Below are 21,830 nucleotides of genomic sequence, written 5' to 3'. Positions count from 1 at the left end.
TGTGCTCCTGATAAATCTATAAGTATGTGGAGGGCACAAACATCCAAAAAATACTAGAGTGTTTCAGAGCGGGCTTTTATGCATAGCCATTTTTTAATTAGATAATGCATTTATGTAACCACTATACACCTTTCCAAAAAACGCTTCTAGGCCGCCGCCATGTTGCTGATGCTGATGCGGCTGGTGCGACTCTCGCGCCCTCTATCAGCTAGAAATTTTCTGCCACTCTCTGGGACTGTGAAGACCCGCTCAGCGCAGTTCTCTACCCACGTTTTTGCGGTTTTGCATTCAACGTTTTCTTGCCCTTCTTGAAAGTTTCCCCTTAATTTTTTTTATGCGTGCTGCGTACCCTTTTTGTGTTATCTTCCATTGTGAGAAATAAGGCTGGTAAGTGCCTGCCATTCCAGCTTTTCTGCTCGACATTCACGGGAAACGAAGGAGGTGAAGGACGTCGAACGGTACTGGACGCGATTTTGCGAACATTGTTCTCACCCCTCCCAGAGATAATCCGTATAAAATCCTCAGTCATCTCCAAAATTAGTTGTCCGGGTTGGGGTGAGAAACGGGTCAGTCGCGTTCGTTCCTTTGCCTTGGTGCGGTTGTGAAAAAAGGAAGCTCTCCCCAAAACGTGCCCCAAAACGAAGTCATCTCGGATTCCGTTCGATTGTCAAGATGTGACTGTCGTCGACTGTGACTTTGTTATTTTAGATCTTTCTCAAATAAATTCTTTTCAGATAACATGGTTAAAATTGCGCACAAATAGAAAGGAACAGAGAAGAGGGAAGAGAGAAGAGACAAGCGCAAACTCGCAACTTGATGTATTGAAGGAAGAAAAAAGAACAGCCCTCGGCATTAGCTCGAGTCGAGGCCACACTCGCACGGGGGCACCCGTGCTCGCGGAGGACACACACCATCAACTACACTCAAACGACTGTAGAAAGGCTATTTCCTTGTCGGTTAAAGCCACAGAAGGATGGCTGACACAACGCTCGCCTAAGCGGAGTATACTAAAAGCTTCAAAAATTTCGCGAGTGTGTTTTTCGGTGAATCTGCCAATTATCAAGTTTTTTTGTAAAGAAGGCGTACACTTACACGCTTGACAATGCAGAGGTAGGTGACCCCCCACTGTTGAATTTAGAGAAAGATTGTGCTCCCTTAACCGGTCATTAATACACCATTAATACACGGTGTTTTAATGACCGTTTAAGGGAGCGCAATCTTTCTCTAAATTCAACAGTGGGGGGTCACCTACCTCTGCATTGTCAAGAGTCGTTTGATAGGTATGGTAAAAAGGAAGACAAACACCACTTTTTTCTCTATTTTATTTTATTTCTCAAATAGTCTCCACTGAGGGCTATGCACTTGGTCCAGCGAGTTTCAACTTTTTTAGTTCTGTTGGGAAAATTTGCTTTTTCAAAGCCTAAAAAATATGCATTCACAGCAGTGATGTCGTCCTCATTTGAGGAACATTATATTGAGTCAGAGTAAACCATTCCAATCGAATTCAGATGTTTTTCTTAGTGCTGTCGGTACGAGTTTTTAGTCTCCTTTCTTCCTAACTGTGTGTTGTATTAGCGGCGTTCTTGTGAGTAATGACAGCAATGAAAATAAACCCCCCTTTCAGCTTTTTCCCACAGAGCCACATTTTTAAGTCTGCGAAAGTGAAAAGTCGCACGGGGCCAAGCCCAGAGGAAAGGGGAGATGAAAAATCGGTTCGAAGCCCAATTCGTGCAGCTCTGCCATTGCGACGGTCGATTTGTGCGCTGGTGCTTTGTTTTGGTGAAAAAGCACTTTGTGCGCCACTCTGGGCCATTTTATTTTTAGCTCTTCTCTTCTTTTAGGCAATCTTATAATGTTGCAAAATAAGCCCCTTGTTATTGTTTTACCTTTGTCCGTGTAGTCGAGCTAAATAGTTGCTTGGGTATCCCAAAAACAGTGGCCATCACTTTTCCAGCTGACAGGATGGTTTTCACCCTCTTCGGTGCACTCTCTCCAGTCGTCGCCCACTGCTTCGACTGCTGCTTCGATTCAGCTGTCGAGTGGTGGATCCAAGTTTTATCTACGGTCACGAATTGACTCCAAAAGTTCTCTGGATTGCGATTCATCATCACCAAACACTGCATTGAAGTGTCCGTTTTGCCGTGTTTTTGGTCGACAGTGAGCAGTTTTGGCCCCCATCGTGCACACACCTTCTTCATGTCTAATATTCAGTGCAGGATATTGTGGACACGTTTAGTTGGGATGTCTAGTTTCAGAAATCTCGTGCACTTGCACTCAACAATCTTCCAAAATGATGCCGTGAATTTTTTCAACAATTTCTGTCGTGGTGATCTTAATTGGGTATCCGGAGCGCACTTCATGTTCAGTGGATGTTTGACCACGTTGAAACTCTCATTGATCCAACAATTAGACAGCCTTAACTGCTGGTGCAGAACCTAGTGAACTCTGTCCAACTCGGCATTGTAAACTCGGTAGCGCCCCGGACAAGGTGACAATATAGTAAGTGAGAATGAAACAGAGTTGTAAATTAATACTTTGGTACTGGTTGGGAGCACAAACTGATGACTAATCCTGTAACACGTGATAACTAATCCTGTAATTTGTGATAACTGATTTAACATAATGGATGTGCTAATCCCATAACATTTTTTCCAAAAAGAAAACACCTAAAGTCTTAAAAGAACTGACAATCTCTATTACCATAGAATACCGCGCATCTGCTAATTCCACACTAAGTGCCCATTCCCACATTTCTAAGATCTGAGAAAATATGCACAGTATATTGACACGTAAAATTGATGACCGGAGAACTATTTTCCATTTTTTCACGATTACCTCTAAATATGGAGGGGGCACTTGTCCGGTATTTTACAGTAGTCATGAATTTAAAACAATGTCCTTGTTTAATTTCACCCTTTTATTCATTGGTCCAAAAAGTAAGGCTCTTGTTTTGCTAGCATTAATCTTCAGGCAATTGCACTGCACCCAAGCTGTGTTAAAATGAAGTTCGTCCTACCTATTAAATCATTTTTGTTTATACCTGAAAAGAAGGCGCTAGTATCATTTGCATAGATGACAAAGTTTCCATAGAGTTGATATTAATTATATTGTTCATCTAAACATTAAAAAGGAAGGGCCCGAATACAGTGCCTCGTGGTACTCTAGAAGTAATGGGTTTTGTTTCAGAAAAATAGCCAGGTATATTTTGTGTATTGTTTTTTATGTTTCAGGTATGATTGTAATTGTCCTAAAGTGGTTCCTCGAAAATCGTAGTTCTCTCATTTTTCAAGTAGAATACAATGATTCGAATAGTCAAAATGCTTTAGTGAAACCTATAAACACACCTAGCACTAAGGGCTTTTTTCTCCTGCAGTATGAATTTTTGTCTGTTCAAGGAGTGCAGTCTCGGTCGACTTCTTTTTACGGAGCACAAACTGAGACATACTCAATTAACAATCTTTATCCGAGAAACTTACTAAGCAAGATTGTAATATTTTTTCAATGCATTTTGAAAAAAAAAAAAAAAAAAAATTGGTAAAATTGAAATTGGGTGGTAATTGCCCATCTAATTTTTATCTAATTTTCTTATAAGCTCGGGTACTTTGTCTATATGCATATTTTGGGGGAATATTCTGCTAGTTAGGCTCAGATTAAAGGTGAAGGTTAAGTAAGGGGCAATAATATCTGAAACATATTTAACCGGTTTACCTTGAACACCGTCAGAGTTGCAGCTAATGCTATTTATTAACTGTGAAATAATAGAAATCACCTCCACATCATCAGCTGGATAAATAAAAATAGAATGGTTATTTAGATTTTTCTGATATTTGCTGGCATCTCGTGTCACATTGTTGTCGACCAGGTTGACAAAATAGTCATTGAAAGTGTTAACCAAAGAACTTCCAGCTAGACGTGTACCATTGAAGACAATACGGTCAATAAAGCAACGTGTCCCAGAGCGACAGTGCAGAGTTTAACATGGTTAAAATCGCGCACTAAGAGACGAGGACAAACGAGGAAGGAACACAGACAGGCGCGCACTCACAACTCTAGTATATTAAGTGAAGAAGAGAAAAAAGAAGCACTATTATTTACAGGGGACAACGTCACCAGGTGGAACATCATCCGCAGTCAAATGATCGCAAGAAGGCACCTTCTTTTTCGCTCAAAGCTACCGACGGCTGGCTAACGCAGCGATCGGTCAGGCTCAAGATGGTGAACGCCTCGAGCACCTCGCGCGTTTGTTTTTCTTTAAAGCGGCCAATGATTGATGTTTTTTCTAAAGATGGTGTGCACATACAGGTTTTACAGTGCACCGAAAGGTGACCTTCTACATTGGACGTTAAAGAAAGTTTATGCTCTCGTAGCCGGTCATTCAGACACCGTCCCGTCTGTCCTACATAGCATCTTCCACATGAAAGAGGAATGCTATATACAACGCCCGATGAACGGGGAACAAATGGCCGCACATGTTTTTTATGGCACGTGTTTTTTGATAATTTTTCCGCCTTTTCACGAACCTTAGAACAAATTTGTTGCATTTTCTTAGGGGCTGATAGTACTACGGGCACACCATACCTGCTGGCCACTTGTTTTAGGTTATGCAAAATTTTGTGTAGGTATGGCATAACCACCACCCGGTTTTTTTCACGGGGCACCTAGTTTTTTCACCCCCTTTTACGTTCTTTACCAGCGTTCCTATCACTTCGATTAAGACCTGATTCGGGAACCCTGAAGATTTTAGTTTATCGATCTGGCCCAAGAAACTCCGATGGATGGCATGGAGACATGACTTTTTTAGGGCTGAGGTGAGGCAAGAGATAGCAATGCCTTTCTTCACCACCTTGGAGTGCGAGGATGTGTAGTGAACAATACCTTTTTTGGAACGTGGTGAGAATGCTCAGCACAAGTGATCGGCGTGCAATGAGAGGAAAAGGTCTAAGAATTGCAATGCCCCTTCGTTAGGCTTCTCAAAAGTAAAGGTGAGCCCAAAACCGCACGTATGAAAAATGTCCATAATCGTAGTAACTAAGTCTTGATCCGCAGTCTTTTTGTACAGTAAAAGAAAATCATCTACATATCTGAACACGTTGGTGACAGGCGTGGACTTAATAGCTAAAGCAATGGCACGGTCGATTCTCGCAAGAAAAATATCGCTTAAGACTGGCGCGACACAAGACCCAATACACACCCCCGATTTTTGTAAAAATACCCCGTTTTGCCATCCGACGAATGTGGAATTTAAATAAAACTGTCTGTAGTCACTCCACTTGAGTTCCGGAAAGCGATTTCGTCTTGGGATTCAATGCAGGCCCTAACTGAGCTAAGTAAAGGGTCATGAGGAAGGGAATAGAAAAGGTCTTGTACATCTATGCTAAATGCACTGTGATTGGAAAATGCATTTGTCTTTAAGGTTTGAACAACAGTTTCTGAATTCTTAACTAAGAAGGGATCCTCAATTCGCAAAGCGGAGAGATGTTTCTGGAGAAAGGCCGACATTTGCCGTTGCCACGTACCCCTCTCAGTGACTATAGCTCGAAAAGGACAGGCTTCCTTGTGCGTCTTCGCACTGAAAAAGACCTCCAGGTGCAGTCCTTCGGCTTTTTTTATGTTGGCAGTCAACTGAGTTAACGACAAACTCTCGCAAAGTTCTAAAGCTTGTTTCCTAACCTTCTTCGTGTCTACTACAAGCGGGCGGAAGTTCTTTTGCACGGTTTAGGGGTTAAAAGCGCTAAAAACGACGGACGAGTAGGAGAGACACACACCACAGAGCGCTACTTGCAACTGGTTTAATATTGGAAAACGTACACGTACCGCGAAACCAACAAGACACACATCCGATTCAGTTCCAACCGTAGCTAATCACAATTCTTACTCTTACACCATGCATGATCGTAAAAACGATAACTCTGATTCAAACAGGGTTATCGATGGGGCACTTACACACGTACCCTCGTCACACTCGGAAATAAAAAACGCTTCCGTTATCTCCCTTGTCTTTCTATTTTTGTTTCGTGCCAAGATGACGGTGTTGTCTAAATAGGGTAAACACTCACACCTACTGCAATGTACTGCGAGATTGCCAGAGGGGGCTGACCTCAATGACAGGGCCCTGTCATTGAGGTCAGCCCCCTCTGGCAATCTCGCAGTACATTGCAGTAGGTGTGAGTGTTTACCCTATTTAGACAACACCGTCATCTTGGCACGAAACAAAAATAGAAAGACAAGGGAGATAACGGAAGCGTTTTTTATTTCCGAGTGTGACGCGGGTACGTGTGTAAGTGCCCCATCGATAACCCTGTTTGAATCAGAGTTATCGTTTTTACGATCATGCATGGTGTAAGAGTAAGAATTGTGATTAGCTACGGTTGGAACTGAATCGGATGTGTGTCTTGTTGGTTTCGCGGTACGTGTACGTTTTCCAATATTAAACCAGTTGCAAGTAGCGCTCTGTGGTGTGTGTCTCTCCTACTCGTCCATCGTTTTTAGCGCTTTTAACCCCTAAACATGTTCAACCAACTAGCCCAAATCCAAACCCTTCTGCAATATCTTTTGCACGGCTGTACAGGCTTTTTCATTGTAGATGCCTACAGGCATTATTACAAAAAAGCCTTCTTTATCGGATTCTAAAACACGTTGTTGATTGTCCACCAAAAAATTAACCAGCGGTCTAGGATCCGGGGACTGGACCCGTCTCGAGGCGGTAAGAGTGTCAACACATTCGGAGACACAACGTGGTCTAATTTCTTCATTTGTCCTGTACGCCACTTTTCTTGCCAAGGTTAGCAGCTCTGGAGGACGTAGGTCCGGTTGAATGCTAAACTTGGGGCCAAGACCAAGGGTTTTTTGAAGTTTCGGGGGAACCTCAATATCTCTAAGGTTGGTGAATCGCCCAGACGCTGTGGCAGCTTTTTGCTTTTTGCGCAGGTTTTGCCGAACTCTCTGCCACAAAAACTCGGTGACGTCACCCAATGTCTTGCTCATTTCTAAAAACGGACTACGTTGTTTCTCAAGGTTGCCCCCCTTGACACCACAGGCAACCCAGAGGCAGTCCTTGAAGAACCGGGCCTGACGCCAATACTCAGACCGTAAAATTCTGCAAACCCGTCTTGAGTGGCCCACTCTTTGTGCGCGATTTTAACCATGTTCAACGTTTACCAACTTGCCCAACTTACTACTCTTCTGCAGAATTTAACATCTTCTATGCGTCACTCTGAGCGTCCAACAGACACTTTGAATGAATCGGAGTAGTACCGTGATCTAACAATTCATATTTCTCTTGTTAATTAATTACGTTAAGATTTGAATATTTCAAGATTGTCTATAGTCGGTGACAAGTCAAGGATGTAGCAGCAAATGCCCCTCAAAGGGATTCTTGTATTCCTCTGCCACCAATTGCGTCCCGTTGTTTCTGTGACGTCACGACCTGCCCGAACCAATCTTGTTCTAGCAAATGAATATTTTCACCATGGCTGCTGGGCAGATTTTCTACAACTCCAGTATCTTGCAGCAATTATTCTATTTTTTAGTGTGGTTTTTCACTTACCCAAACATACGTCGCTAAGTCGTAACCGCGTCCACTTTTATTCGCAATGGTTCTGTGCGACGGCGTGACGTCCAGACCACCGACGTCCAGTTTATGCTTTGAAACAGATCATTGGCAGTTAGAGTTAGCTTCCCGCAGTGCTGACACGCGTTATTGTTATTCTCAGAGTGGCCTCGGTCGTGTGAATGGCCGCCGACATCCAGTTTATGCTTCGAAACATATCACTGGCAGTAACAGTTAGCTGCCTACAGTGCTGACATACATTATTGTTGTTTTCAGAGGGGCCTCGGTTGTGTGAATTACGACAGGCGTCTCCTTTAGACTTCAAAACAGAGCACTGGTGCTGCAATTTTGCTCTCCGCTATGCTAACACGGTTTTGTTATTCCCAGGGGCCTCATTCGTGTGAATGGCCACAGACATCCCACTATGCTTTAAAGCAGAGCACTGGCAGTGATCTGTTGTGTCGTGTAAGCTTTGATTGCAAATAAGCTCAAAAGAGCTTATTTGCAATCAAAATTCTATTTGTTGCGTAGCAAACATGTTTAGACAGCGGGAAGGGCCAATATGGCATCTGATGTCTTTGCCGTAGATGGGCTGCAAACTTTTGTTTTCACACAGTTGAAATCTATACTGGTGATTCATGGCACAGTGCAATGTATAGACCACCTTAGACATTATCGCAACAAAAATAAAAAGTTTGTCTGGTGGCTGCATATCGAAATGCTATACGGCAATGAGCAGAGAAGCATGACAACATGAGACTCGGGAGGTCAGTGGCAGACAAGAACAACAATCTGATTTTAAAGCACATGAGTGGTCCTTAAAAGGACCGTTTTGTGTTCCAAGATGTTCCACGCTTTCTCCATAATGGTAGCGTTAAGCTTCGTCAAGGGGCTCGACACCAGACAGGTCACTCTTGGATGGGGTGTCCTTTCCATCCAGCTTGTTGACGATGGACAGGATGTGGGCACTTGTGGCACCACCTCGTCGGAACGTTGCTTCAATGTCAATAACGCGCCTGACAGCATTAATCCAGTTGTCAGTGGCGACCTTGTCAACTTCTTCCTTGAGGAGTCTCCCCACGTCGACAATCTTGAATGTCGTGTTTCGGGCAGCTACACCGTTCTTGATCTGCGCCCATATCAGTTCAATGGGGTTGAACTCGCAGTGGTACGGTGGGAGCCTGACCACAGTGCAGCCAGCTGTCTCGGCAGCAGTGTCCACACAATACTTTAGGTGCTGTGGCTTCACCAAGGCCACAGTGTTGAGCAGCTGCTTCTTCAGCATCTTGGGGTCCCATGAAATGTTTTTAGATGTCGGCCACTGTCGGATGTCGTCCTTGGGGGAACTCGTCGTCGGCACTGCTTCCAACCGCCGTGAATGGTAAGAAGCGTTGTCCATGATGATAACATTTCCTCTCAGCAGTTTGTCGAGGACACCATCAAACCACTTTTCGAAGCGGGCGCCATCCATTTCCTCGTGGTAATCGCCGGTCTTTTGTCCACGGAACTTTGTCCAGGCAGCCGTCGACGAAGCCTTCATCGCTGGCGATGTGGGTGACAATAAGACGCTGGCCCTTCCCCGATGGCTGCTCAAGGCCAGTCGAGAGACCACACATGAAAGCGTCATGAGACGAGGCCACGGTCGTGTCTAACCACACCCTTGAGACAGTGTGCCCTGCCGTCACCCACATCTTGTCCAAGTAGAAGATGTTCCGACCATCTTGTTGGTTACGTGCGATCGTCAATCAGGCGATGATGTCCTCTCATTCAATCAGCCGCGAGTTTCGTCCCCTCTTGTCATGCTCGAATCCGATGTCGTGGAGAAGGCGACACACGGTCCAAGGCTTCAACGAGGAAAGTTCAGTGCTCGTGCAGAATTCGGCCGTTATCTTTTGACCGTGGGGACCTCGTTCCGTCGAAAGAAACGGTGGATGCACAATCTCAGCACGCACAACGTGAAGTCGCTGTATCTGACTTTGCGCCGCCTCTTGCCTTCACCTGCTGGGCGCTTCCGAGAAGGTGTCACAACTTGTCCCTCAGTCTCTTTCGCCTGCTTCCTAATCTTGAGGATGGTTTGTACACCAAGGCCAAGCAGTTTGCTGACTTTGATGCAGGAATTTTCCACAGTGAGGCCGGGCTGGCCGGGCTTGGCGGGCGGTTCGTGTCGCACCTGAACGTACACGTTCAATATCAGCTGCCGTGCAACTCGGTTGAGGACATCGCCTCTCTTATGCTGCCTGTAGAGGTGCCTTGGCGTAGACGGCGAGGCTGCACCAGACTCTCTTGACAAAGAAGAATTAGAGGAATTGCGTTCCGCTGTCTCCATGTTGGGATTCATAACGGAAAAGAAAAGACAACTTTGGATTTGTCAAAATGCAAATCGCAGGAGCTTTCAAAACCCCAAACGCAGGTGTTTTTTTTTAACAAATTCACCAAATGCACGGAATGTAGCTAATTCGTGTAGGAAGGTTATCAAGCTAAAACAACAACCATATATGCATTACTTGTAAAAGTTACAATTTTTGTTGCACTGAAGCCTTCTTCTTACTTTAACCTTCCGGAGCGAGTAATATAGAAGCCTAAAATACATAATTTGCCTCGGCTAGGTGGCGCAAGCTGCCGCCCACTACAAGGTCTGTCTGTAGTCAATACCTACCCATTGGCGTTTTCAGCGAACCATTTTCTCGACTGCGGAGGCGTCTGAAGTGGGCGCATCACGCTTATCGGGAGGAGCTTCTATACACCAACTCATGTTTACAAACAAACCGGAGCGCCCCTAGCGGACGCCACCGGCGCTGCGCATGCGCGATGAGGGTGTGGGCAAGAAGCTCGCCGTCGCCCATAAACAAACCATTCAAATGCGATGTTGTCGGTGTCGGTGTGAGTCCCCGCGCTCTTTTTGGCGTTAGAATTGTTGATTCTACGTCCTTATAACGATGTCTGACTACTTGAGCGGCGTCAGCGAAATTACCGAGGCTTGTTACACCGCAAAACTTCGCGTGAATCATCTGACATGTGGCGATTCATTCCGCGTGGACGCCGCAGAATGTATGCTAAAGCCTGATTCACATGATGAGATTTCGCTCGCAATTTTCAGTAGCGACGTCGCTCGGATTGCAAAAGCGTGAACCGTAGCTGAGATGTCGACGTCGATACTAAAAATCGCAAGCAGAATCTAACCAAGTGAATTAGGCATAACAAGTTTGTGATGGCGGCTGGTAAGAATGATCAACATCTCCTTGTATGTACTGTTTACGTCCAGCCTGCTTACCAACCTTCAAACTCGGGCCTTTTGAGGCCTGCACTTACTTCTTATAGCAAGTACCGGGTCCACATTTGGACTACTGGCCGGTGTCCTCTAAAAGAGCAGACGACAAGCAGAAACGTTTGAAAGAGCAGACGACAGTTCGAACGATCAGGCGGCCGTTTGAACTTGAAGATGCGCTGAACGTAGTCCGCAGGTGGTCCGTACAACTTGATGGTTTCCCGGCGTTCATTCTGGAACAAAACAAATAAATTTGATGAGCAGAAGTATCCGTGAATTCAACCCAAAATGCTTCCCGCCCAAGCAATCGTGGTCCGACGGCGTTTGGTTTTCCCTTTTCACGGCACATATTCACGTTCGCGGACGAATTGAGCTCATGAAAACTGACCTTCAAATCTTTCTCGACACTTTTGGTGCAGCCCCAGTCGTAGCATTTTCACGAAAAGGCAGGTTTTTCTCTGGTTCCTTTCAAGACAACGCAGGAATACACGTCTCACATGGGCACTTCCGCCCACAACCCCGTACTGGAAGTGCGTCCGACGTGCCACCACCGCGGCGTGACGTAGCAGAGATGAGTTCGTGTATTACCTTCTTAACTTGTAACCGACTATAGATCTCTAGTTTTGCAGTGATGTGATTGCTGCACCAATTGCGCCAAACTGCGCCAAGGGGCTAACCCTGCTACATCCAGCTACATTTTGCCAAAATATGTGTAATCTGCGCCAAGCCTGCGCCAAAGGACCAATTTCAATCGCCTTTCAGAACGGAAACCTGAGTACCGTAATAGAGCATGCGTAAGGTAGGTGGTGCAAGCGGCCGCCTGACACAGTACCCTGCATCAATCGTTCATCCGGTCTTGCATGGTCTTTCCCGCCGTCTCTCGTTTCACGCTCTCGCTTGTCTCGTGTCCTGAAAAAAATTTAAAAAAATAAAATAAAATTTAACGATAGACGCAGGCGTGTGCGGATGCTCCGACGCTAGCGTGCTGGGTACCAGCCATGCCGTCATGCTGTGAAACGAAACCACGTTTTTGCGCGGCGCTTCTTAAACTGAAACGTTCAAACCGCCGCATGTTCATCAACATTCCTGTTCTTGTTTAATACGCTACTACACAAATGCCTCTAGCTCAAAGACTGCTGTGTCGAAAAATTGATTGCCTAGGTTTCTCTCGGTAGGCTTTAGTTTGAGAGGGACCCCGGTACGGAAAAATCTGCCGTGAAAGAAAGTTGGTGAAGAGAAGTGAGCTAAAGCAAAGAAGGCAATGTCTGCACGCTGAACCCGCACAGCGCGCTTGTTTGTCTCGAGTTCAGTCGGTGCACAAAGCGCTCGGAGAACTTTTTGACCCTGGCCCGCAACGTCCAACATCAATGTGCTCAAGCTTTTTTTTTTTTTTTTTGTGTGTGTTTAACTTGATTTCGCCTGCCAGCCTGGCAAGCCTGTACCGCTAGACTAGTTAAATTTTACATGCAATTTGGGGAACCAGTTGGCGGCGGAGCGGAGTGGCATGGTTTAGATCGAACGGCCATCTCCGCTCGAGTGACAATATTGCATTGCACTGCAGTAGTTACGTATTTCATCAGTTGGAGACAGCTTCCATTCATTATAGAACTAGTCAACCTAATGCTGTGGTATTTATTGCTTAGCTGGTCCTTTTCAAATATATTTTAATATTGCAGTGTGGCTCTTATTTACCTATAGCGGGTACATATATATGCATTATTTAACTGAAGCATTGCAAAATGTGTCATGTCATTGGCATTTCAGTTACATGCTGAAAGACTCCTAGGTGGTCTAACGACTATAATTTGCTTATTGCGGCAAGCAAAGTGTCCTTCGTTTGTCCAGCACTTGAAACAAGCACCTTAATTTTTCTAAGAATATTTGTCCAAAAGCTACTTTTGCTGCTCCGAAACACTACTTTAGCTGCTCCAAAAGCCACTTTTTCTGCTCCAAAACACCCTTTTGGCTGCTCCGAAGGCCACTTTCGCTACTCTAAAACATTGTTTGGCTGCTCCGAAAGGTGCTCCAAAATGGCTTAGGCCAATCACATCACTGAGTTTTGATAAATTGGTCATAAAGGACATTTTTTATATGAACCTTCGCTAGAATATCTGGTGTGATCCATGGCTTTCGAACGTTTTGCGATAGCTTAAGTTTCTTGTAGGGAGAGTTTCGTACGTAACATTCCTTAAAAATTGCTATAAATGTATTGTAAGCCTCGTCAACAGTTTTTTTTCTCAAGCACTACGGTCCACTCCATATTAGATGGGTCCCTCCTAAAGTTCTCCAAGTGATCAGGTGTAATATGTTGAAACGTTGCACTCGGTTTCGCCCTCGACCCATTCAGGCTGTGCATGTTCACGGATATGAATATTGGAAAACGATCGCCGAGATCACATAAGTCGAGTAACGTTTCTGAAGTCAATGTAATACAGATTTCGCTTGTTAATATATTTGTGACATCATTTGAATTGATAACATTTTCCATTTCTCTTTTATGAGCATTATTCTTTAACATATTTATATTAAAGTCGCCTCCACAGATTAGGTTAAACCGATTTGTATTTGTGAACATTACCGTAGAATACCGCGAATCTGCTCATTCCACATTAAGCGCCCATTACCAAATTGGTAAGATCTGAGAAAATATGCACGGCACATTTATGTGTAAAATTCATGACCGAAAAAGCGCCCATTCGCCATTTTTTCGCGATTATCTCCAAAGTTTGAGTAAGCGCTCGCCCGGTATTTTACGGTAGATATTTTGTTTAGATCCAAAACAAAATTTGGAAAGATTACCGTCTGGCGGACAATCGAAAACAGAAAAAAAAATTTACGATTTGCTCGTAATGAAAGCACTTCATTATCCTCAATTGTACTCCAGTATTCAGGGATTGGCTCAGATTCAGAGACTGGCTCGCATCAGCATCGGTACGCCTCCACCACTGGACCTATTGCGGTTTAGATTGATTGGTATACATAGGTAACTTAAAAATGTCAGCGTCATTAGAGTACCATGTCTCTGATAACATTATGACATTGAAGGGAAAATCTAACTGAACAAAACACACTTCATGATTAGCAGTCTTGTTTTTTTGCAAATTGCGTATTTAAGTGAAAACTTTTACGCGAGGGTTTGCATCCAATATACAGTTTTATTTCCGATTTAGTTTAAATTTACAGGGTGTGTTTTTATTCATGCTATGATCATGTATACCAAATTTCATTGACCTGGGATAATTACGAAAGGAGCTGTGAATGTTGGAAGATGGAAGTGGGTGTGTCCTCTTAGAAAAACTATAGTTCTGAAATTAAGTGAAAACTTTTTATTTTTATGTGATAGATTGCTTTAGTTAAGCCTGTGGCATGCAGCTGTGGAGCAATTTACTTTGCTTTTCATTAAAAAAAATGCCATATAAGCACCAATAGCATTTTTTGCATTTCCACCCTTTTTCAAAAAGTTCAATTTTACATTAGGAAAAATAACACAGATTAAAAAAATGAGCTCACAGCTGCATTCCTCATAAAATTTCACCCTAGAAAACCACCTAGAAACAAACCTGCATGATATTATACAGAAACAATAGTTTTCCTAAGATGACAGAATGCCGAAAAAACAGGAAATGAGAAAAATGGGTTCAAAGTTGGACAAGTGCCCCCACTTTATTCCTAGAGCACACATGCCCAAAACCCCCCAGGAGTGTAGGTGGGTCCTTCTTGCTCCACCCGACGCTGCTCGGCTGCCATGGCTTGGAGCTTTCGCCTCTTCTTGGCTGCTTTTGAGCTGTCCAGGGCTCTGGCACGTGCCCTTGACATGCACCCCTTTGTTGTTTGGTCAACATGCTTGCTTGTGTGTAGGCCGCAGGTCAAATCCAACTTCTCCAGGACTCTCTCAATGCCCTTTGGTCCTGCATTGAATTATAGGATGGCCAGCGCTGTGGTCGTCTCCACTGTGGCCGTCTCCTTCAAAGACGCAAACTCGGTCTTCGGACACCATTTCCAGACCAGAGCGTTCAACGATTCATTGGCGTTCTGTGTTTGCATTCTTGAGCAGCGTTCCAGGAGGTCTGCACTGCCAAGCCTGTTGTACAGCGGGCATAGTTCTGTGACAATTGCCTTGCTAAATGCAGGACGGTGGGCTTGTGCAGTCGATGGCTTCCTGGCAGCAAGCAACGCCTGGTGCCTGTTGTAATGGCACCAGGAGTCTTCGCCAGGTGGGCAAGCGACATGGCGAGGCTCTTCATCTGTGGAGTAGGAATGCAAGAGAGTTGCAAACACTCCTTGCTGCGTTTTCCGCACATCAGGAGCATTTCCTTTCAGAGCGGATGCATAGTATCCTGTTAGCTTCTTCATCACAACTTTCGTAAGTTGTCCTTTGCCGCCCAGGCCCTTTTTCGCTTTTTTGATCTTGTCGACCCTAGCAAAGACACGCTTCGCCACATGGTTCACGCAGTCCTCTTTGACGATCTCCTTGTTGTAGAGGTTGAGGCTGGAGACGTGGAGGAATGCCTTGCTGTCTCTATCGCTCAGTACTGTTGTGTATGGCATGTTGTGGAGCTCCTTTGATCGGCTGAATATGACACCGGCAGCCTCCATTTCCATTGTGTTGGATGAGCCCCCAAAATTCTCCTGGCACACCTGGCTGTGGGACTCCTGCTATTCTTCATAGTTTCCTTCTCCTGGCTTGGGCCCCAGGCTACAGCCATGACAGTAGTTGGACTGGACTGAAAAGTCCAGCACAAGGAGTCTAGCTCAATTGCAGCTTCGAGGCCGAAGCTGCGATGTGTCGGCTCGCTTTTGCCATGTGCCGTCGTAACTAACGGCTACGTCTATCACCTCATTGCTGTCAATGAAGTGATAGCCGCTTTTCTTTTTCTAGTGGCGTGCGCAGATTTGTGCATCACGTCCTGTGCAGCGTCCATCGCTGTGCGGCGCACCTTGTCGGAGAGTGCCTGGAACGTCTTTAGGTGCATCGGTTGCGGTGTGTCCATTCCGCCGAATAAGTTCATCAACTTCGTAAAATTGATCCCGCAATTCCGGCTGACAGCTGCGAGGCGGAAGGGCAGTTCGGGCTGGCGGCTCGATCCCACGACGGGCGAATGCGGCGCTTTCGCGATGTCTCCGTGCCCACCGCAAACAACAAACTGAAGATTCGCGCCAGATCCACTTTCCCTCAGTTGGAGCAACTGTTCGAGGTACACGGGGCATAAAAGCGGCTCTATCAAGGCCTTGATCGCCGTCACAGCGACGAAACGGTACCCACTGAGCTCTTCCGAGCTGCCGCTGGCATCATTCGCCAGGGTTTCCGAAGCCTCGTCGAACTGCTGTAACATCGCTGCCTGCCGCTCAAAGGCAGTCACTATGGTCGCAACATCATCGGCGGAGGCACTTGAGGTTTCCGATGTCGATGTACCAGTGTCAGAAGTCGAAAACACTGCGTCAATCGGTTGCGGTGGGCTTGAAACGCCCAAACACAGGGGTGTTGTAGTGTCGTTAGTGTGTTGCCGAGGGAGACGACCGGGTAACAATCCAAAACTTAAAACTTTATTTTGCGTAGTAAGCCTCGCGTGTCTGATCTCCGACGCGCCGCCCTGCATTCTCCCCTTTAGTCACCCCCTCGCCTTTGGGGCTCTTCTCACGCATGCCAGACAGCGGGGATGTGGCGCCATCTGGTTCTTGGACACCACAGGTGTCTCGTCGGGCTTGGCTGGCCGCCCATTGCTGCGTCGGCCTCTCGCTTTCGTGAATCGACTTCGTTTTCCAAAGTTATTTCACGCCCGAAACTTCGTAGCGGGCATTTCCTGGCGAAACAATGTTAAACTAGCTGCTGAAGCGATTGCAGAACAGACCTAGTGCCGAATGGAATAAAACCTAGTCTGCCGATGCTGGTGAGGCAGCGAGGCCTAGCACGGCAACGAGCGCGCGAATTGTGTTCGAATGGTCATGTGACACCGTTTCAACCAACCAAGGCCCAAGCTTGGTTTTTCTAGCCAATCAGCGTGCGCCATTTTTAGATTTTTGTCTTGCCTTTATTGACCTTTGCAAACGTCCCATCGCACTCTCGATGGAGGCGTGCCAGCACGTTAGGAAGAGCGAAAAATGCCGCTTCTAACAAGGGTACATACTCTGCGGTGGGCCTATTCGCCCCTCGGCACGCATGCTCCGAAAATGGCATTCACGGCCGGTTTCTGCGAGCGGAAAGTGCTGCGCAGAGGCCGCCAGCGCGTCAATAAACGCGAATTGCTGCTTTTCTATTCCACATATGCGAATGAAAGTTTGAGAATAGAATCTTTATTAGTTACGGCACCCAAAACTGAAATAATGTCAAAACGCATTTTTGTGCGGAAAATCGCGATTTTGCCCCGTGTCCCCCCTTAAGCTTCGTCAAGGGGCTCAACACCAGACAGGTCACTCTTGGATGGGGTGTCGTCTCCGTCCAGCTGGATGACGATGGGCAGGATGTGGACACTTGTGGCACCGCCTCGTCAGAACGTTGCTTCAATGTCAATAACGTGCCTGACTGCATTAATCCAGTTGTCAGTGGCGACTTTGTCAACTTCTTCCTTGAGGAGTGTCCCTATGTCGACAATCTTGAACGTCGTGTTTCGGGCAGCAGCATTGTTCTTGATCTGCGCCCATATCAGTTCAACGGGGTTCAACTCGCAGTGATGTGGTGGGAGCCTGACCACAGTGCAGCCAGCCATCTCGGCTGCAGTGTCCACATGATACTTTAGGTGCTGTGGCTTCACCAAGGCCACAATGTCGAGCAGCTGCTTCTTCAGCATCTTAGGGTTCCATGAAATGTTTTTAGATGTCGGCCACTGTCGGATGTCGTCCTTGTGGGAACTCGTCGTCGGCACTGCTTCCAACCGCCGGGAATGGTAAGAAGCATTGTCCATGACGATAACGCTTCCTTTCGGCAGTTTGTCGATGACACCGTCGAACCACTTCTCAAAGCGTGTGCCATCCATTTCCTCGTGGTAATCGCCGGTCTTTTGTCCACGGAACACGTCCAGGCAGCCGTCGACAAAGCCTTCATCGCTGCCGATGTGGGTGACAACAAAACGCTGGCCCGTCCTCAATGGCTGCTCAAGGCCAGTCGAGAGACCACGCATGAAGGCATCGTGAGACGAGGCCACAGTCGTGTCTACCCACACCCTTGAGACAGTGTGTCCTGCCGTCACCCATGTCTCGTCCAAGTAGAAGATCTTCCGACCATCTTGTCGGTGACGTGCGATCTCGTGTAGGTACTTCTACTGCCAAGCGATGATGTCCTCTCGTTCAATCAGCCGCGAGTTTCGTTCCTTCTTGTCGTGCTCGAATCCGATGTCGTGTAGAAGGCGACGCACAGTCCAAGCCTTCAATGAGGAAAGTTCAGTGCTCGTGTAGAGTTTGGCCGTTATCTTCTTGACCGTGGGGTCCTCGTTCCGTCGAAAGAAACGGTGGACGCACAATCTCAGCGCGCACAATGTGAAGTCTCCGTACCTCACTTTGTGCCGCCTCTTGCCTTCACTTGCTGGGCGCTTCCGAGAAGGTGTCACAACTTGTCCTTCGGTATCTTTCGCCTGCTTTTTAATCTCGAGGATGGTATGTACACCAAGGCCAAGCAGTTTGCTGACTTTGATGCAGGGCTCCTCCATAGTGAGGCTGGGCTCGGCGGGCGGTTCGTGTCGCACTTGAACATACGCATTCATTATCAGCTGCTGTGCAACTCGGTTGAGGACATCGCCGCTTTTATGCTTCCTGTAGAGGCGCCTTGGCATAGACGGCGAGGCTGCACCAGACTCTCTTGACAAAGAATTGGAGGAATTGCATTCTGCTGTCTACACCTTGGGATTCATAACGGAAAACAAACAATGACTTCGGACTTGTCAAAACGCGAATCGCAGGAGCTTTCCAAACCCGAAACGCAGTTTTTTTTTAACAAATGCAGCAAATGCACTGAATGTACCTAATTTGTGTAGGAAGTTTATCAAGCTAAAAACAACAACCATATATGCATTACTTATAAAAGCCACAATTTTCGTTGCACTGAAGCCTTCTTACTTCAACCTTCCGGAGCGAGTAATGTAGAATCCTAAAATACATAATTTGCCTCGGCTAGATGGCCGCCCACTACAGGTTCTGCCTGTTGTCAATATCTATCCATTGAAGCAGAAGCGGCGTTTTCAGCAAACCATTTTCTCGACAGCAAAGGCGTCTGAAGCGGGCGCATCACGCTTATCGGGAGGAGCTTCTATTACCTTCTTAACTTGTAACCGACTATAGATCTCTAGTTTTAAAAGAATCTGTCATGAAGGACATTTTTTCCTGGATCCATTGCTTTCGGTCATGAAGGACAATATCTGGTGTGATCCATGGCTTTCGAATGTTTCGCGGTAGCTTAAGTGTCTTGTAGGGAGAGTTTCGTAGGTAACATTCCTTAAAAATTGCTATAAATGTATTGTAAGCCTCAACAGTTTTTTTCTGAAGCACTACGGTCCACTCCATGTTAGATGGGTCCCTCCTAAAGTTCTCAAAGTGATCAGGTGTAATATGTTGAAACATTGCACTCGGTTTTGCCCTCGACCCATTCAAACTGTGCATGTTCACGGATATGAATATTGGAAAATGATCGCTGAGATCACATTTGACCGCACCAGCCTTGACGCTAGTTAAAGAGAACTTCATTGGGAATAAGTCGAGTAACGTTTCTGAAGTCAATGTAATTGAGATCAGGCTTGTGAATATATTTGTGAAACCATTCGAATTGATAACATTTTTCATTTCTCTTTTATGTGCATTATCCATCAACATATTTATGTCAAAGTCGCCTCCTCAGATTAGGTTAAATCGATTTGTGTTTGTGAACATTACCGTAGAATACCGCGAATCTGCTCATTTCACATTAAGCGCCCATTGCTAAATTTGTGAGATCTGAGAAAATATGCACGGTACTTTTATGTGTAAAATTCATGACCGAACAAGCGCCCCTGCCCCTGTTTCTCGCGATTATCTCCAAAGTTTGAGTGGGTGCTTGCCCGGTATTTTACAGTAGATATTTTTTTAGAACCGAAACTAAATTTGGAAAGAGTACCGTCTGGCGGACGATTGAAAGCAGAAAAAAAATTCACGATGCACTTCGTAATCCTCATTTGTAGAGCAGTATTCAGGGATTGGCTCAGATTCAGAGATTGGCTCGCATCAGCATCGATACGCCTTCACCACTGGGCCTAGTGCAGTTTAGATGAGTGGTTTACATAGGTAATTTAAAAATGTTAACGTCATCAGAATACCATGTCTCTGATAACATAATGACATTGAAGGGGAAATCTAACTGAACAAAACATACTTCATGATTAGCTGCATATTTAAGTGAAAACACTTACGCGAGGGTTTGCATCCAATATATTGTTTTATTTCAGACAGGAAATAAGTCTTCATGACTGTGTAGCGTTAAGTCTAAAGGCTCGTTCACACACTTGTGACCGAGTACGACCGAGAGAGACAAGACTGGTTTTTAGGTCTCTTACGACGTCTTAAAACCAGATGCGATGCTGCGGAGTTGGTCCTTAAACGTCGTAAGGGTTTTAAAACCGGTCTTGTCTCTCCGACCTACTCGGTTGCAAGCGTTTAAACTGCACTTAACCATAGATACTATGTTAGTCAGTTACACAATCAGCAAGATCAGCTTCACTGATGATTTGTACTACACCGGAGTTTTCGGCTTTCTTCATTAGTATTTTTCCTTGAGACACCCACAGAAATTCCCAGTTATTGGCCTTCTTTTTCTCGGTGACTTTCCCAAGCAACAATTTGTTCTCCGGGCATAGATGTTCATTTTCGTACACTGGTTCTGAATGTTCGAAACCAGCATCTGACGTCGGCCTGCATTGTTTCGCGGACATTAGGACTTTATCACGGACGTTGTGGGAGAGAAACCGTACAATCACATTTGGTTTCGCCTGGTTCTTTGTGGGCATTCGACGATTAACGTCAATGTCTGTGCTTGCAATCTCAACGCCTATTGCGCCTCCGATTGCGGTGATCATCTCGGCAGGATTCTCATGAGGGCTATGTGGAATGCCTTTAGTTTTTAGGTTTCCATGACAGTAGTGCTTCATCTTCACAAGGTTGCGCTTCGTGTCTTCGAGCTCTTTGGGAAGATCTTGGTTTTCTTTTTTCAGCTGTTGTAGCTCGGCTTTTAGCTGGTTTATTTCTTTTGTGACACTAGCCATTGTTGCCTTAAACTTATTGAATCCCTTGTTCATGAAGGTCATAGATTGTGACATTCCCAATGGTCCTTTGTTCACGTTGGTGTCTATTACGTCTAACTTTGTAGAAAGCTCTGACAAGAACTTTGCCAACTCCTTTATGGTGGTAGGCTGCTTTTTGGTCATTTTGATAAATCGCACAAACGGACGGAAGGCAATTCAGCAGGCGATCCAGAGAGGTAAGGCGAGAGGAGTAAAATGAAAAATGCAGCAGTTCCTGCAAAATACAGTGCGCAAGTTTGCTTCCCGATGCTTTTTTAAAAATTTATTTCAATACCTTCAGGGCCCAGAGGGATTTATAGAAGGAAGTAGACAAGAACAACAAAACAAAAACAATAAGAAAAAAAAAAAAAAAAGCAAAGGCCAACGATGCACTTCAACGTGTGCTGATGTTTTGCAGTGAGGTTTTTTGACTTTAAAGTGATGCTCGATGCGCAGAGAAATAAAAGATAGGCTGAGAAGTAGCCTGTCCTTCAGTGAAGCATTGGAATGATGAATTTTGTAAAACAGGCATAGGCGTGATATTTTTCGACGTAGTGAAAGGAGAGACAGATATAGAGTTGTTTTCATTAATGCGACACCAGCCGTGCGCTGGTAGTTGCCAACGATGAAACGTACTGCACGATTTTGCGTGACTTCAATGTTATTCGTGAGTGTTGTTTGACCGGGATCCCAGATTGCTGCGGCATACTCGAGCTTTGAGCATACTAGGGCTTTGTATAGAAGTAGTGTTAAGGACGTAGGTGCTGAAGAGAAGTTATAG

The 21,830-nt window shown here is 45.5% G+C and overlaps 1 protein-coding gene across 1 annotated transcript; it reads right to left on the bottom strand.

Annotated features, from left to right (window-relative positions):
- Nucleotides 1–20,455: 20,455 nt before the first annotated feature.
- On the bottom strand, nucleotides 20,456–21,193 carry LOC120843658. Its single transcript, XM_040215089.1, has one exon. It carries the CDS (start codon nucleotides 21,191–21,193, stop codon nucleotides 20,456–20,458), a length of 738 nt encoding a protein of 245 aa, XP_040071023.1.
- Between the last annotated feature and the right edge of the window lie 637 nt (nucleotides 21,194–21,830).

The sequence above is a fragment of the Ixodes scapularis genome, unplaced genomic scaffold (assembly GCF_016920785.2).
Source record: "Ixodes scapularis isolate PalLabHiFi unplaced genomic scaffold, ASM1692078v2 PGA_scaffold6__148_contigs__length_123643588, whole genome shotgun sequence".
In the NCBI taxonomy this organism is placed as follows: Eukaryota; Metazoa; Arthropoda; class Arachnida; order Ixodida; family Ixodidae; genus Ixodes; species Ixodes scapularis.
Note: the sequence above shows the minus strand (reverse complement) of the source record. Positions and strands in the feature narration are given on the sequence as shown.